Source organism: Aplidium turbinatum, chromosome 5 (assembly GCF_918807975.1).
Source record: "Aplidium turbinatum chromosome 5, kaAplTurb1.1, whole genome shotgun sequence".
NCBI classification, from domain to species: Eukaryota; Metazoa; Chordata; class Ascidiacea; order Aplousobranchia; family Polyclinidae; genus Aplidium; species Aplidium turbinatum.
In genome coordinates, this window is record NC_137476.1 from 21,830,639 (window position 1) to 21,846,452 (window position 15,814).

Consider the following 15,814-nt stretch of genomic DNA (forward strand, 5'->3'; position numbering starts at 1 on the left):
TACCTATATCAAGGACAAGCAGGGCCGTTGAGAGGAATGTTTGGGACAAGTACTAATGAGATTCTCGGTACCCAAATCTAACAGAAACGCACTATATCCCAAGACTACTTAGGGAACGTTCAAATATTACGTAACGCTTTTTTTCCGAATTTTTGACCCCCCCCCTCCCCCATGTAACGCCAACGTAACGCCTTTTTCAACCCCCCCCCTCCCCCATGTAACGCTTTTTCACTACAAATTCAGCACAAAAAACTACCGTTCCGAACTCGAAAGCGTTACGTAACGTTTTGCTTGAACCCCCTCCCCCCCGATGTGACGCTAACGTAACGCTTTGCATAAACCCCCCCCTCCCCCTCGAAGGCGTTACGTAATATTTGAACGTTCCCTTAAGGGAATAATAACAGATGCATCGCTTGGTTACACAGTTTGTCAACAATTCTTCATCATTCATTCACATCTTGGCCTACCTTGTAGGGCAGGCTACAGTATCGCATTTTGCATGATACACCAAAGATTAATAAACACAAGCAACTGTTTATTTGGTTACAAATACAATCAACTTGTTAAATATAAGTTACCGTACGTTTATGTAGGAATACATTGACACATTTAATCAGTTGGTCCGGGCTAATGCGGAAAAAATTACGTTCACCAATCTGACTAACCAAAGCCAATAAGAAAATAACAAAAACGATGCATTGTGGGAGTCAGAAGCCGGGGAATAACTTGAAACGACTCTAATACTCTGTGTCTATTGGCCAAGATAATAAGTTATCAAATCCTTGGCGGTCGAAATGGCTTCTCGACTCAACTTCGGGTCCTGAGTTACAAATTTATGGTTTGGAGAACAGCATAGAAAAACTTCTATTACAAAAGTACTGCAATGGGCCAAAAAGAACTGAGAGGTAAATAAAACAACTTGCAGTACGTTTGTAAACTATGAAGCTGCTAAATAAAAAAAAGGTGAAAACGTTTAGAATATACTTTTTATTGTTTTACACGTGCTCGATTAAAGAAATATAAATAGAAACCACGCAAATAAAAAAATCTGCTTCATAAGTGTTGAGTGGCAAGCACAATGAGGCGGGGCTGAAAAAACATCACTGAAACTTATGCAAGAAACGGTTTGAAAACTCACTTTCAACAACCTTTTTGTATGCACATCTACGAAGACCTTACTGTTTTGAATGTTTGAGCGAAAAACCTGAATTTTGGATTCATGAGACATTGCAAAATAGCGATGTTTATATCGCTCTTGAGAGAGTTTCTTCGCATAGCCTAAGCTTCAGATAAGATCTTTTTTCAAAACAGCAAAAGATGACATTTCTGTTTCTCTGTTGTATCATCATTTACCTCTGTAGTTGTTTGCTTATGTATTTAGTAGTCTACCGTTTCTTAAGCAAATAAATTATGAATTAAAATACTTTCTAAGTAAGATGAATACAACGGCCATTTGGAACGTGCTTTCCATCAAATATTGAAGTTCATTTGGAAGCCTCAGCGAGATTTTCCAAAAAAAACAAAACAAGTCTTTGCATTGGGTCGATTTGAGGCTACATGCAAAAAAGTTTCTGAAAGGTTGTAATAGACTTACCGGTTTTCAGGTCATCTGGTGCGCAAGTTTAATAGACATTTTTTCGGCCAATTTAGCACGAATGCTCTCAGTCCCATAACCTGAGTGCAAACAGGGTTAGGTTCGAGCATGTCAGCCAGATAGGGCATTATTTGTGGCTATCTGTCGGTTTCAATCAATATTCGTTTGGAAACAAAGCCGTCAAGCGCTAGTTGAAAAAAGGAGCTATTTGGGTCATAGAAAGTAAGGATTCTAAGAGCTGAAGAAAATTTGCCTTTTCAAATGAACAGAAAGATTTCGATATGGTAGAGAAGATCTTGAAGGTAATGCGGGTTGTGGTACACCAACGAGGTCAAAACGTTTTGAAAACTTGATGCTGTTGAAACACAAGTCGAAGAAAACCGAAGATCAATTGTCTTTAGATAGCCGAGACCATGAAGATTTCGGCCGAAACTTTTTGCGCGATGGGACCCAAAAGAGTTGCGTCCAGATCAGCTTTCGAAAATGAATCGTCTATGCGATTTTGACTAAATTTGAAGCAAATGAAGATAAAAGTTGAGGCTTAGATGTGTAGATATCTTAAAAAATTAACCTAAAAGCATAGAAACCGCCTGAAGTGCATCGACCTTGATCGAAGCAAGGTAGAAAAATAAATTTCTTCCGATAAAAAGTCAATAAATTATTACGAATTCCGAGAACATTTTAAATGCCCTTGTCACATCACATTCACTCGACAAGAATCTTTTTTGCATTGTTAGTTCGTTTTCCTTCTTTTTTTGCTTCCCTTTCTTTTTAATATTCTTCGACCTTTTCCAAACCAACTTGGCACCTCAGGCAGTTTGGATGGCACAGACGAAACTGTTACAGAAACAATATCATCGTCTTCAGCGATCGCTGAGGTACTCCAAGATATAAAATTTTCTTTGACATTTTTTCTATCGTTGTTTTCATCTGCCTTGGTTGTAGCTTGGCAACCGTCACCACTGCCCTGCTGTTCCGTATGGTTGAAGTGGGATGACGAAGGTTTAATATCGCGTTGAAGAACGTGGCAAGAGGTATACGGACGGCCAGAAGTCATGGTTGCAGGAAAGGACTTGTGATGAAGTGCCTCAGGAAATTTGGACTTCTCGGGCACAAATACACATCTGGAATGGAAGCTGTCGTATTGAGAGGCGGATAGAGGGACAGCGATGTCAAGGAGAGGGTCTTTATCACTGAGTTTAAAATAGTCAGTCAGAATATTCCATACAAAACAATTATTGCGATGCCAGTGTGTTCAACTTCATCTAACCTAACCAAGTAAAATATCCAACTTACCGAGCGTATGATGGGACGTCAATATTCAAATGCTTCATAAGAATGCTCATAACTTGGTCGATTTTACCTGGTACATGAAAACTATGATTATACGAAGAATAGAACTTTTATCATCTGACATACGCTGAAGTACCATGGCCAGACGCAATGAGTGCTACTTTGTAATGACCACAAAAGTCGCATCAAGTCCAGAAATCGGTTAAGGGCTAAACTGTGTGCAACCGCAAATAAAATCAAACACTCATGGTGTAATGGCGCGTCTTGTTGGACAAACCCAGTATTGACATAATGACATAGTAGTTTCGAAATTTTCTTGAACGAGTCTTTATCTTTAGATGCTACGAATATTGTAGTGCAACTGTAATCTGCTTACGCTAATTTTTTTTAAACGAGGAGCAAAAAGTAACTTTGTGTTGCAGTGACAACACTTATCAAACGCAGTATAAGATTGAAAATAGATTATTCGGATGTATCTTATCATGTGTTAATAGCTGTTGAAAAAGTTGATTACCATGAATCTTTAAGTGAGCCTGCGAGTCCTTTGGGGTCCACTGCAGGTTAACAATGCATAGCAACGGCCTTTCTTTCTTCTTTCTGTAAATTAAATACTTGAAAAATTTATCAGTAAAAAATATCAAGCTCAATATTGAAACTGAAATGAATGATTTAACATTTACACCAGGTCACTGTTTGCATCATCTACGGACAAGAAATCGGCTTTTTCTGACAGGAGTTTTAATCTTATATTGAAGCGCTGAAGCAAAAATTTAGTATCAAGTGTTGGTAGAGAACAAGGTTCATCTTGAACGTGGCGAAAATACAGTTCGTATGCGGAGTGCAAATAAGTAAAGAAACATAAAAAAGAATAAAAACTCAAACTGTACTGGACCTGTCAGTAAGCCATAGTTTTTTGTATGATCTCAACACTTTCAGGCTTGAACCAAGACATATGATTAAGTCACACTTTTCGGCATTTTGTTCTGCTTCGTTCCAGTTATGGGGCCACCTGCAAGGGAATAAAACATACACCGTGACACAGTCCATTTCGAAGTCTGAAAAAATAAAATTATATAATTTCATCCAACCTTATTTATTACATTCCTTCGAAAAAATGCGATGGTCAGGCGCACACCCCGAGAGCCCAACCAGCATTGCTTGATCTGGACGCTTCTTCGTACACAAAGGTTAAGCGCTTGACTTTGTGTACAAACAAGCTTCAAGATCGAACAGCGCTTGTTCGGCTCTCGGAGTGTGCGCTTAAGCAACGCATTTCAAGGACTGCTCTCCATTCAGCAGCACCCAGCGGAGAGACAATTCACAGACAGCAAGAGGAAACTTCACTCTGTCAATTTCAATGACTGGACCAGCATCAGTAATAAAAAACCTCAACAAATATGCGAAACTACTAGGAGGAAGATCTCACAGCTATTTCAGTTAGAGGATTTCTCTCAATCAAAAGATGAAGGGGAAATCACCTCTGTTCAGGTTGCTGCCTCAATCAAAGCATTGACATTACGCATGCAATTTTATTGACCTACACTGTGAGTTTTATCAAGTTGTTGGTTTTTCACTGATTGACTCGGGCAAACCTGACTAGACAGTGAATACAAATACATTTGTTTGTTGAGTTAAAACAGTTTAAAAATAATTTTTGAAGGATTGCTTTTAACAGTAATAATTTGCTTACAGTGTACACTGTACACCATGAGTAGGTAAAGGTGAGTCCCATACTTGATCCAAGCATCGGGGGATGAGAAGATAAGGTTCTCATTATACTAAGCCTTCGGCACTAAGGAGAGTAGGGTGGCCAGTTCCTTTCTCTCGGCCGCCATTACTTCAGCAACTACGCCCACCCAATTTATTACACCCTGGGTAGAGGTGAGCGGTGTTTGTCAACAACCAGCTTAAGCCGGGAGTCGAACCAGGATTGCATGATTGGAAAGCGAGCGCCTTATCCGCTGCGCCATCCCACCGCTTACACCATGAGTGGAGAACCTATTTATTGTCACAGGCCGCATGAATTTTGAAATGCTATTGCTATTTTTTAATTTTTAATAACGGCTAGAAAACATGATAAGAAATGGCCTGTTCAAATCAGACTTACGCAAATGATTTTTTTATCAATAGCCAGATCCAACATATGAGCCACTTCTCGCCTAACTAGATGAGTTGACACAATTAAGTAAGTTGTGGGGTTTTACTGATATTTGGATAGATTTAATAACTATTCGTCTAGTTCTGAGCTGGTCAAGAATAGCAGTTCTGCTGGAAAAATTGAAAAAACATCTGATAACACTTTTTCCATCAAATATAGTTATTACTCTCTAACACCTCTACAGCCTGTTTCACTCCAAAAGGAGGATCATCAGAAGGTCCTTATTCAAATAGAATCAAATGGTAACACTTTCATATATCCCAACCAATTCCGAGCAGGTAGTTTAGCCTCACACCAATGAAAATCTTTAGTTTTCATCTTTTCTACAAGCATTAATCCATTCTACTGCAACAGACCTGTTAATAGATTCCGAGTAATCTACTGATGACGCATCAGATTAGTTTTTTTTCTTTGCTTCTCTACACATGTATTTTTCACGTACTTCTACTACGACATTGGGGGTTGTTTCTCTTTCATTGTACAGTATTTTCATCACACACCTTCCCTTATTCAGATTTCATTCAAACGTTTTGCAACAATTTATCTTTAGAAGAAGTTAAACAACTTGAAAAAAAAGAGAAAATGTATTGACTGTGTACAATACTAAGTTGGTGATCAAGAAGCATTTAGTAACTTTAATGTTAACATCTGAAAATGATTAGTTTTAATGTTAATGTTATACAGTATACCTACAATAACACAATTTAATAACGGGCAACATGAAATGATCTAAAGGACTGCCCCTGTTCTACATTCTATACCCCAGTGTGTTTTTTCCACCGTCTAAAGGTGTAATTTTAAATAAATTCTATTGTCAGTGAGGGGGGCGTTCCCAGATGAAATAAATTAAAATCGAACTGATATCTTGTGTTTAGCGTTTGGTCAAGTATTTTTTTCCAAATCAAGTATTTTGTACATGTTATAGCACTTGCAATGAGCAACCTACTTTGTATCACTATGCTCTCCGAAATGAACAATTGTGTCTTTTAATTTGCCAAGACAGATGTCACACACTCTAGTGGTGTAGTGTTGTCGAAACCCGGTACGTTCGGTGACATCAAACACACGATAGTAAGGTTTGCTACATGTGTTGCATATCTGCAAAGTAACATAGTCGTTCGTGGATGAAAATTATACAAATAACAATAAGACAATAAATTTATTAAAAATTATTCAAATCAATAAATTAAATTTAGTTTTAAGTCCGCAAACGTATGTGCTGCATTTTTCAAACATGGTACAAAAAAAAAAAAATGAGGAGAAACATAGCTTTTTATTTCATACAGGATAACAAAATATAACAGTTGAGTATTCATGTTGATCTGTCTTAATTCTTCTTATAAATATATAAAAGTTATCTATGAGTAACCAAGTTTAATTATTTTTGTCACGCTCTTTGCTGTGTTCGGTACGGTAACAGTCTGTTATCGAGCAACAGTTTGATCACAAACTAGATAACGAATGTACGTTGCACATAGATCCATGCAAGACAAAGTATGCAGTTTAGATTTTCCACAAGTATGAAAAAAGAATGCTTGGATGCATTTCATTTGTGTTTACTAAAGTTGCAAGTTTTTGTAAAATCCATTTGCCACAGCTTTTCTTTTTTTTTAAAAGTTACTTTGCAAAATTAAAACACAAATCATGGGCAAAAAATGATAACTTTGAAAAAAGAAATTGTGTAAGCTCTTTGCAAAAAATATGTTTAAATCACATCATTTTAAACAAATGTTTTCTTTTTCAACTTATTATACATAATATCATACCTATCCTAATTTTTTTACTTTCCGACAAAAGTGCTAAACCACAGCTGATATGTGTGTGCTCTTAAAAATTTTATTAGTTCCTAAACTCTAATGAAGTTGTTGCACCCCTCAGAAGCTCATGTTCTAACGACACACAATTGATGAAATAAAATTTGGAATGCAGTATATGCACTGTGCAATTTGACAGCAAAGTTAGCAGTGAAAAAACATAATACTGATTTATTAAGTTTTATCATATAAATCTTTAATAGGCTATGACATTCAGACATGAACAACATTGTAGATGAAGAATGAAGAGCAGTCCGTAACATGTGTTGCAATAGCGCACACCCAGAACCGAACTAGTGCTGCTTGGTCATGTGGCCTTCGTCCTTCATGCACGGATGTATGGCCTGTAGTTGAAATTGGTAGACACTGAGGTATTAGAGCAGGGATTATAACATTTTTACTCTTGTATACTGCCTGCCGGCTGTCTGAAGATAAATTTATCATGTAGTCTGTCTTTTCTTCTTTATTGAATTTACTACTGATTGATAACCCTTGTAATAATAAGCCATTTTTACCCTATGCAGCTGATCATGATTGCAGAGCATCTGCTCTTCTTTAGTTCTAAAGTAAAGTTTCAAATAAGAGAATACAAACAAATAGAGTATCACAAATTTTGAAAAATATAAATTTAAGAGAAAACAACAGAATGATTCTATTGTAATAAGAACAGAATGCACTGACGAAACACTGACTTGTGTGGCAAAAGCTCTGCAGTACACTTGAATTCATAAATTTAGTGTGATACTCTCTATTTCTTTAAGAAAAAAATAGTTGGAACAATTCTGTATGCTTTTGATAAAGCGACAATGTTTGTCAACAAATCTTGTATTAATTAAATAATGTGTACCTCAGCATACATATTTCCATGAATTTCTGCAAGATTTTCTGGTGCCAGGCCACTCCGAAGATGTAATCCATCACAATTTTGTGAAACAACATATTTTACCAATCGATTTTGAACTAGAAGGCAGATGGCACAATGTGAAAAGGTGGGAACAGCAGCAGTGAGGTTTTGTTCTGCATAAACAGAACATGATTAATTAAAATACTATTTATCACATTCATAATGTTACATTTTAAACAGTGTTTCTTCAGCTGTCACTAATTTTTATTTTCAGTGTAAAGTTATCATGTCAAAACTGAGACACTAGTATTTTTCAGTGAAATGTTTTATCATAAATAATTTCATTCAGAAATTTGAAAAAAGTTTAAGGCTTCCTTTAAATAAACTTTTTCTAATATGCTAGCGACTAGCGTGTCTACTACTGTCTACTGTCTATACATATTACATATTCAGTATCGATTTTAATGAATCTATAACGACGAGATATAAGGTGGTTAAAATGATCTTTAGGTATGTAATCTTTAAAAAAATTACAACCCTTGGTCGAAATAAAGGGAAACTAAAATAATACATTTTAAAATCATTATCTTAATGGAATCAACCTCCAACCGTCACTCATCTCAATATCTCATGGTTAGCAGATATTTGACATTATTTGAATCAAGCTGTTTTTGGCATTCTGGCATACCCATCTTTATGGCTTGGCCTGCACTCAATTGGTTCCACACGCCTTCAGGTCCACGATAGTCAGGAATGTTGGCTGAGGTACTTATTCCTGCCCCAGTGTATATTACAGCATGTTTGCTAGATTGCAGAATAGTGGCAAGTTGCTTCACCTTCTCACAAAGCACTTCAGGTCTGTCTTCAATCTGTTAAATTATATGCAAATGATGTAGTGTGTACTAATTCTGACTTAGTTAGACAGTGATAACAACTTAACAATTATTGCCATGTGCAAAGATATATGCAATAAATAGTCCGTTCGAGCCATGCCTGTTAGGGTGTAACGCTCCGACCAACTTACTTGTTGGCTAGTTATTGTGGTTTGCGAAATGACCTAACTTGATCAATGGAAAAAAAAATTTGGAAAAAAAATATTGTTTAAGCAGGCCACGCTCCCCGTTTTTGTTGCGAAATCCCCATTACCCCACAATTTGCTATATCTCGTATTCTGGTGGAGATAGAGAGCTGCTTTTGCCACCAAAAGATGCAGAATACCAAAGTTTCTATCCGACTTATGAACATGCTACAGCCCTAAAACCTTTACTTCTTTCTATAATTGAGAAAAACTGTTTTGAGAGTAAAATCTGTCATTTTTGAAGCAAAATGCTTGTATTTCAGATCTTGGCTTGCACGATTGTCATTCAGTCATTAAAAACATAACCTTTATAAATCAAACTTGTAAGCTGTATAAGAACAGTGATGTTTTATTCAATAATGAGGCAGGAAACAATCAACACAAAACTATACAATACATGCTAGACCAGTGGTTCTCAACCGGGGGTCCGCGAAAGTTTTCGAGTTTTCAGCATGATTGATAAATTACGAAATTTAAAAATTGTTTGTGCTTTGTTTATGTATCATATTAGCTTACAGTGATTCTCAAACTGTAAGTTGCAACCCACTGGTGCGTCGTTTAAAATTGCAAAGAACATTGCACAAAGGTTTGATTTTTTAACTAAAAAATATCATATAAATGACTTAAACCTTTTAATAAAGCAATGTTGGCTATGTTCAACTTAATTCTTTTGAGACAGCAGATTGTTGATCAATGATTAACTTGGAAATGCAACTCACATATTTTGCAATGACTGTGATTATAACGAATTAATATTGATTACAAATGAAAAAAGAGAGAAATTCTTTGTAACGGTCACAAGTATTCTATTAACTTTTAATAAAATTTATAGAAAAACATCCTCAGCATATAGATTACTGATGTTTGATCCTGTGTGCCAACAAATTATAGCTCATAAGTCATAACATAATTTCATCAATCGTCAAGTGCGTTGCGAATTCAGCAAATTCTTCTCAGTGTGTTCCTTCGAAACTTATATAACATATGATTCCATAAGGAGACGCGATATACCAAAATTTCAAATAGAAATTGTTAGGGGTCTGCGACTGCTTCGAAGGCACCAAAAGGGGTCCCACCAAGACAAAAAGGTTGAGAACCACTGTGCTGGACAAAGTACATTGTCCTGTTAATTTCTCATTGCGAATAGTATGCATTGTTAATGTAACTCTTTGTCTTTATGTCAACTTCACTTGTGTCACGAATTTTTTGCTATTAATTGTTTCCTTCACGTGGCCTATCAATCGATCACAAGAAGTATTGTTGTTTCGAAACACTTCCTAATCATCCTTACTCCCTGGTGTCAGATATAGTGAAAATGCAGAAGTTGCATCCATAAATGCCGCCAGCGGACGGTTTGACCACAACAGAGCTTTGGTGTCTGCTTTATTTGCTGTTGAAATCCTAGATACATCAATGTTGGCATGCAGTGCACCCAACACAGCTGTCTTTGGGTTCAGCCATTTCTCACTGTGGTCAATGAAGCATTTCTTCGCTGGCTCAGAAGCATTACATGCTTTCATGAAGCTTCTCATTTTTAAGACAACTGATGAACCTTGTACGGCACTGGGATGCAAGTCTTTTGTCTGTTAATTTACAAACATTAGAACTCACAAGGTGTGATGATGTTGAAGCAATTTCCTCTTCACTGCCACTCATACACTCAAATTCACTGGATGATGACTTTGGCATTTCCTCTTCAAAAGATGTCTCTAATTCATCACTGTTACCAGTAAGATCAAAATCATCACTAGCGTGTTTATGGCAAGTTATGAGAGTTCTGTTTTGTATTTGCTTCAAATGTATTTGCTTCAGACAGCCACATCAACACCACCAATCACCATGTTACGTTCTGAGCGCTGATCTAAAAGAAGTCTTAGCTCTTTTGGATGAACTCTTGAAGACATTGGACAAGAGCAAATAACCTTTGTTCTCCAATGGTCTGTGCACTGTGCAGGGGCGAAATGGCCTGTTTCGGCTAGTCCGATTCGGCTAGTCTAGTATATACATTTAAGTAATGCTGAAAGAGTTTCTATCACAGACATATTGCTGAGTATATTTTGATGTGATATTTAACACCAGCAGTTTTAAAACCTGAGGTAATTACTTAACCAGCTTAAAAAGCATTATTTTGGTGACCTGGGGAAAATTCATTATTCGACTTCTTACATCTTTGTAATCAATTTTGAGATAAACATCATAAAATTTTGTATACCAGTGCACAGTGCTGTATATTGGTGAAGGAAACTTGTAAAATTATACTGATTCAATTCTGTGAAAAAGTTTGAGAACAACAATACTGTCTTCTGTTCAATGACTGTACTAGTTACACAGTTGTGAGTTTGAATAAAGGCTATCTGTAATGGCTGAATGACATTCATCTAAGCCATGACCTAAAATACAAGCATTTGGTTACGAAAGATGCAAATTTTACTGTCAAAAACAGTTTTTCTCAATTATAGAAAAAACTAAAGGGTTTAGGGCTATGGTACATTCATAAGTTGGATATAAACTTTTGTATTCTGCATCTTTTGGTGGCAAAATTAGCTCTCTACCTCCATCGTGGGATGAAATATAGCAAATAGTGGGGTTGTTGGGGTTTCGCCACAAAAATGGGGAGCGTGGCCTGCTTAAATGATTTTTTTTTTCAAAAATTTTTTCCCCCTTGATCAAGTTAGGTAATTTTGCAAACCACAATAACTAGCCAGTAGCAATTTGTAAAAAAAGTGTGTAAAGTGTTACACCATTGCCTGTGGCACTTGTACTGTACAAGCCACATAATAACTAATATATTATATATACACCTGTTGTGCAACTGAAAATTAAAAAAATACTACACACTACTGTTCGAGTGTTCGTATAACAAGTTTGACTAAACAATGAATTTGGATTGTACGTTACATGGCATATAATATTTGTCTATATTGTAGCATTTCTACCTCTTTTGATCTTTCTTTATTTTTGTGGTATGCCACTTTTCTTGTCTCCACAAGTTTAACCAGCGATTTATGTTGTTCCAAAAATAGCTCATCGTCAACACTGCGACAGGTCTGTCTAACTACTGAGCGTATCTGCAATAGACGGACATCTTAGAGCAGCAGCCTTACAAAATGTAGTGAACCTTAAGAGTGCAGAAATCATTAAAACTAAAGACACTGGGCATTTTTGAATAGCTCAGTGTCCAGCAACTATACCTAGGCTAAGGTATTTGTTAACCGTAAAAAGGCAGTTCATACGATTCGTTTTTTCCTTAAACTAGCCCACCTAAAACATTTTAAAAATTCAATTAAACTTTATTGCTGACTATTAAAATAATTAAAAATGTGGTACAAACGACAGTTAGAAGCATGAAAAAAACACAAGATTCATCAAATGAGCCACTTTAAATTTGCATCAAGTTAAAAAAAAGTCGCTTAATGAGCTGTGTTGAATCAAGAACCTAATGGAATTTTAAATGCAAAGACTATAAAGTAACCACTTAAATTCATGCAAGAATCAATGAATAATGAGGCTATTAAAGCCAGATATTTTCGTAGAGTCAGCAAAAGAAAAAGTAACTTCATGCTCAAAATGTGAGTAGGGGATCATGGCCTCAAAGGCTCTGGCTATCATACTGTACATGGTAACCATAGCCACAACAAACAATCAATTATTGATATTAAAATATAATACTATCAGTTTTTTACTGACATTATATAATACGGTACTACTTTATTATACTATATTATATACTATCAGTATACTATATTATTATATACTACTATATATAATATAATACTATCAGTTTTTAACTGACATTATATTATACTATTTTTATGACATATATTAGAGGGTACATTATTATATACTGGAAAAAATATTTATGAAATTTGCAATATATACCTTTTTAGTGATGTCATTTTGTTGTACTACATCACAAGATTTCCGAGGTCTTAGATTTCTATGGCCAGTTAGAGAATTAAGAACTTCATTAGATTCATACGTTTCTTTGCATGAAGAGGATGACATAAAAACATCATCACCTTCAAGCAAGTTGTCATCCAATGATTCACCATCAGCCATTATCTTCTATAATGATATAAAACTTGGCATACTCATATATTCCATGATGTCATGTATAATTGTATATACACTAGAAGTTCAACAGCAATTATAAACAATCATAAAATAACCAATTAACAAGTTATGATATGAACTTGAGCAACTAGGCTACTGATTTAAAATCATTTCTAGCACTTGTTGATTTGATGAAAATAACAACAAACAAGTTGATTTATCGCTTCCCTGACGTTTTGTGCACCATAACAATGTGCACCCCAGAGCAAATAACATATTACAAAATAAAATTTACAAAAATTAAAGTTTGCACTATATAACTTTGTCAGTGAAGCAATAAATCAACCCGTTTGTTGTTGCTTTTACTTTCATTAGATGAATGTTGCAACTAGTGCTAGAAACAATAATTGTCCTGATGAACACCCAAAGTCCCAAACTTTTCAGTATTCCATTTAAAAGAATGTAACCAAAAAGTTAGATTTAAATCTATGGCAGCAAGGTGTGCGAGGATTGTAAAAACAGTTTTTACACAAGTTAACTTTGATCATGAAAATCTTTATCCTCAGACTGAGAGTAAGTTTGTTCTGGAAGTTTTGCATACTTGTAGAGGCTTTGAACCAGTGATCCAAGACCGGTCACCGAGATTGACACTGCGGTTTCCACTTTTTTCTATGTGTTATCCAGCATATATGTCACTGAATGAAAAGCTGTCCTTCACATGTGTGCTGAAGTGCACACCCCCCAAGAGTTAATCCTGCGGCTCATGATCTTGCAGTTTTTTTGTTTATAAGATTGTTGCTGTTAAACCCACTGAGCTATACAGGCGGACGAGGTGAGCAATTGCGTTTACTTCATTTAGGGATGGTAGAAGTAAGGGATTGCTCACTCAAAAGTAAGGTGGACAACCGGAGAATCATAGTATTATCACAAAATTTGATGCTATTACAGCTTGAGGTCTACTGCTATGTGTCACATACCCAGGTGCAATGCATGTGACCTGTCCATGTGTGTATACACACAGTGTGTAACTGTGTATTGACAAAATAAATGTAGGAAATATGTGATATCATGTATATTTAATGATATTCAAGTCATGATAATGCAGGGGTAGACTTCACGCAACAGCGATAATCGTAGGTAGCCTTACACCGCTGCAGTAAAGTTTTGCAGATGTTCGAGCACCCAATATTTCAAGCAAAATATAGCAATTCATTTGATGAGAATGAATTTAAGTAAAAGTGAAGAAAACGTTTCGCAGTTCTGCTAATTTTTGAACATCTTAGTGATCCTCCAGCTGTCTATTTTGCAAGAAATACGGTACCGTATCAGTAAAGTGAGTTGTCCCAGTATTCCGCTTTCCCTAACTTCATTAGGCCTATATCAAATTAGCACTTGCAGTAAAAGATTAGGGTCGTTTGTAGTGCTTGAGAGTTAATGATGATAGGCTATAGTTTCAGATTTAAAACGTCTTCATTTAAGACTTAGGCGTATGGTGGAGATCCTTCGCGTTTTTCAAAAAAAAATTAATTACACCTCTCCAGTTTCAAGATTTCAGTCTTGAAATTTTCGAATAAGAATTTCACCAACCTTTGTTGCACTGCATTGAGTCTCAAAAAAGGTCTTCACACTCTTCACCCTTTCAAACGCCAGTGCAAACAAATCTCAATTTGGCAACACTGAAACAGAACCTGACTTTAACTCAGTTGCTGCAGAATGCAGTGCTGCGATAAACAGAGAATTTGCAGGGAAATTTCCCAGGTCTAGCCTACTGCAATTTTCCTGTAAGAAATAGAAGTTATCCAAAAAGAGCCAAATTTTCCCACGGACACACGCGGTTTGGTAAAGTGTCATGGAACCAACAGACACATTTTAGGTTTATTATATGTTTGTTATATTTGTTAATTGCATATTTCAAACATGTACCTATGTTCCTGACTTCCTGTTACTGACATATAAAACATTGATTGATTGTTCTTTTTCTTTGATGACTGAAATTTTTACGCTCCTGAAAAAAGTATTTTCTTTCAAAATTAACAGACCTGGGTCAAAAACCTGTTAAACTAGCACCCAAACAGGTAAAATATTTCTTTGGAGATACTCTAAAAGTTGGAAGAAATATAAAAATCATTAGGCTACGCTAAAAAACGGTGGTACAACTGAAATGCACAATAAAGTAATCAAACTGCTGTAAGGGAAATTCTGTTGCCGGTGACTGGCAACACTGTTTCGCTGGAAAGCTTGATCTACTTGGCGTCTGCATAACGCCGTACACCCTGATAGTGACTAGTAGACTACTCACGACAGAACAGCGAGCATTGCGTTTCGCTAACCAAATCGGTGTAGCCGCCACGCTAGCCATCAATACTTTTTCAAAACATGGTTTCTCTACAGGCGAGTGTAGCTAGAACAGACAGCGATAGCCACGTGTTTCGCCCATGAGCCTGGGCTCATCGGTATCGCGCTACTAATTCTCGCTACAGAGTTTTCAATCGCTTCTTTTGCCATTGCGTTCAAAGTTGCTTTAAAAACAAGTGAAGACCATTTTTATCAATTTTAACTTGGCAAAGCTTGAAAGTGGTTAAAAATTGTGGAGAACAAGAGGTTACGTTCGGGGGATTTGTGCATATGGAATTTTATCCGTCTCTCAGACTCTGGCATCACTGTTAGCATCGGCAATCCAAAATGGATTCTGAAATCAGAATCTGTGGTTATAGCTTTTTAGCTCGGCAACGACACCTCTGTCCAACTAAAAATACTGTAGTTTTAAAAACCGATTGTCAAGGTTGCCAGTTGTAATAGGACTGTTTTTGTAGATCAAGGCAAATTCAATCCACAACACTTTTCATTAGGCTGTCATTCATTACTACATGTGTGCTTCTCTCTGTTTTTGTTTTATTTTTTGCTATTTGTTTTTTGTGTTTTGTGGCCGTGCTAAATACTGATATATAGCCTACTACATAATTTTTCATTCAGGCACGTT

The 15,814-nt window shown here is 36.2% G+C and overlaps 1 protein-coding gene across 2 annotated transcripts; it reads right to left on the minus strand.

The window, feature by feature from the left end:
- Nucleotides 1-524: 524 nt before the first annotated feature.
- Nucleotides 525-14,542, minus strand: LOC145770355 (NAD-dependent protein deacetylase sirtuin-7-like). 2 transcript variants are annotated; one of them, XM_082581974.1, is made up of 10 exons: nucleotides 14,422-14,542; nucleotides 12,661-12,846; nucleotides 11,718-11,849; nucleotides 8,392-8,572; nucleotides 7,707-7,876; nucleotides 5,992-6,143; nucleotides 3,780-3,896; nucleotides 3,402-3,484; nucleotides 2,891-2,957; nucleotides 525-2,787 (listed from the first exon to the last, which is right to left on the minus strand). In XM_082581974.1, the coding sequence occupies exons 2-10, from the start codon at nucleotides 12,838-12,840 to the stop codon at nucleotides 2,328-2,330; spliced, it is 1,542 nt and encodes a 513-aa protein (XP_082438100.1). In that variant the 5' UTR covers nucleotides 12,841-12,846; nucleotides 14,422-14,542; the 3' UTR covers nucleotides 525-2,327. The 2 variants fall into 2 exon arrangements, with proteins under 2 accessions (XP_082438100.1, XP_082438099.1); XM_082581973.1 differs by lacking the exon at nucleotides 14,422-14,542 and having other exon boundaries at nucleotides 12,661-12,896.
- Between the last annotated feature and the right edge of the window lie 1,272 nt (nucleotides 14,543-15,814).

What these genes read in the sequence shown, in the direction of transcription:
- LOC145770355 (XM_082581974.1), bottom strand. Translation starts at nt 12,840, where the DNA reads ATGGCTGATGGTGAATCATTGGATGACAACTTGCTTGAAGGTGATGAT. An exon ending in ATGGAAATATGTATGCTGAG is followed by an intron (nt 6,144 to 7,706) that starts GTACACATTATT and finishes GTTACTTTGCAG; the next exon opens with ATATGCAACACATGTAGCAA. An exon ending in GGAGAGCATAGTGATACAAA is followed by an intron (nt 3,897 to 5,991) that starts GTAGGTTGCTCA and finishes ATTCCCTTGCAG; the next exon opens with GTGGCCCCATAACTGGAACG.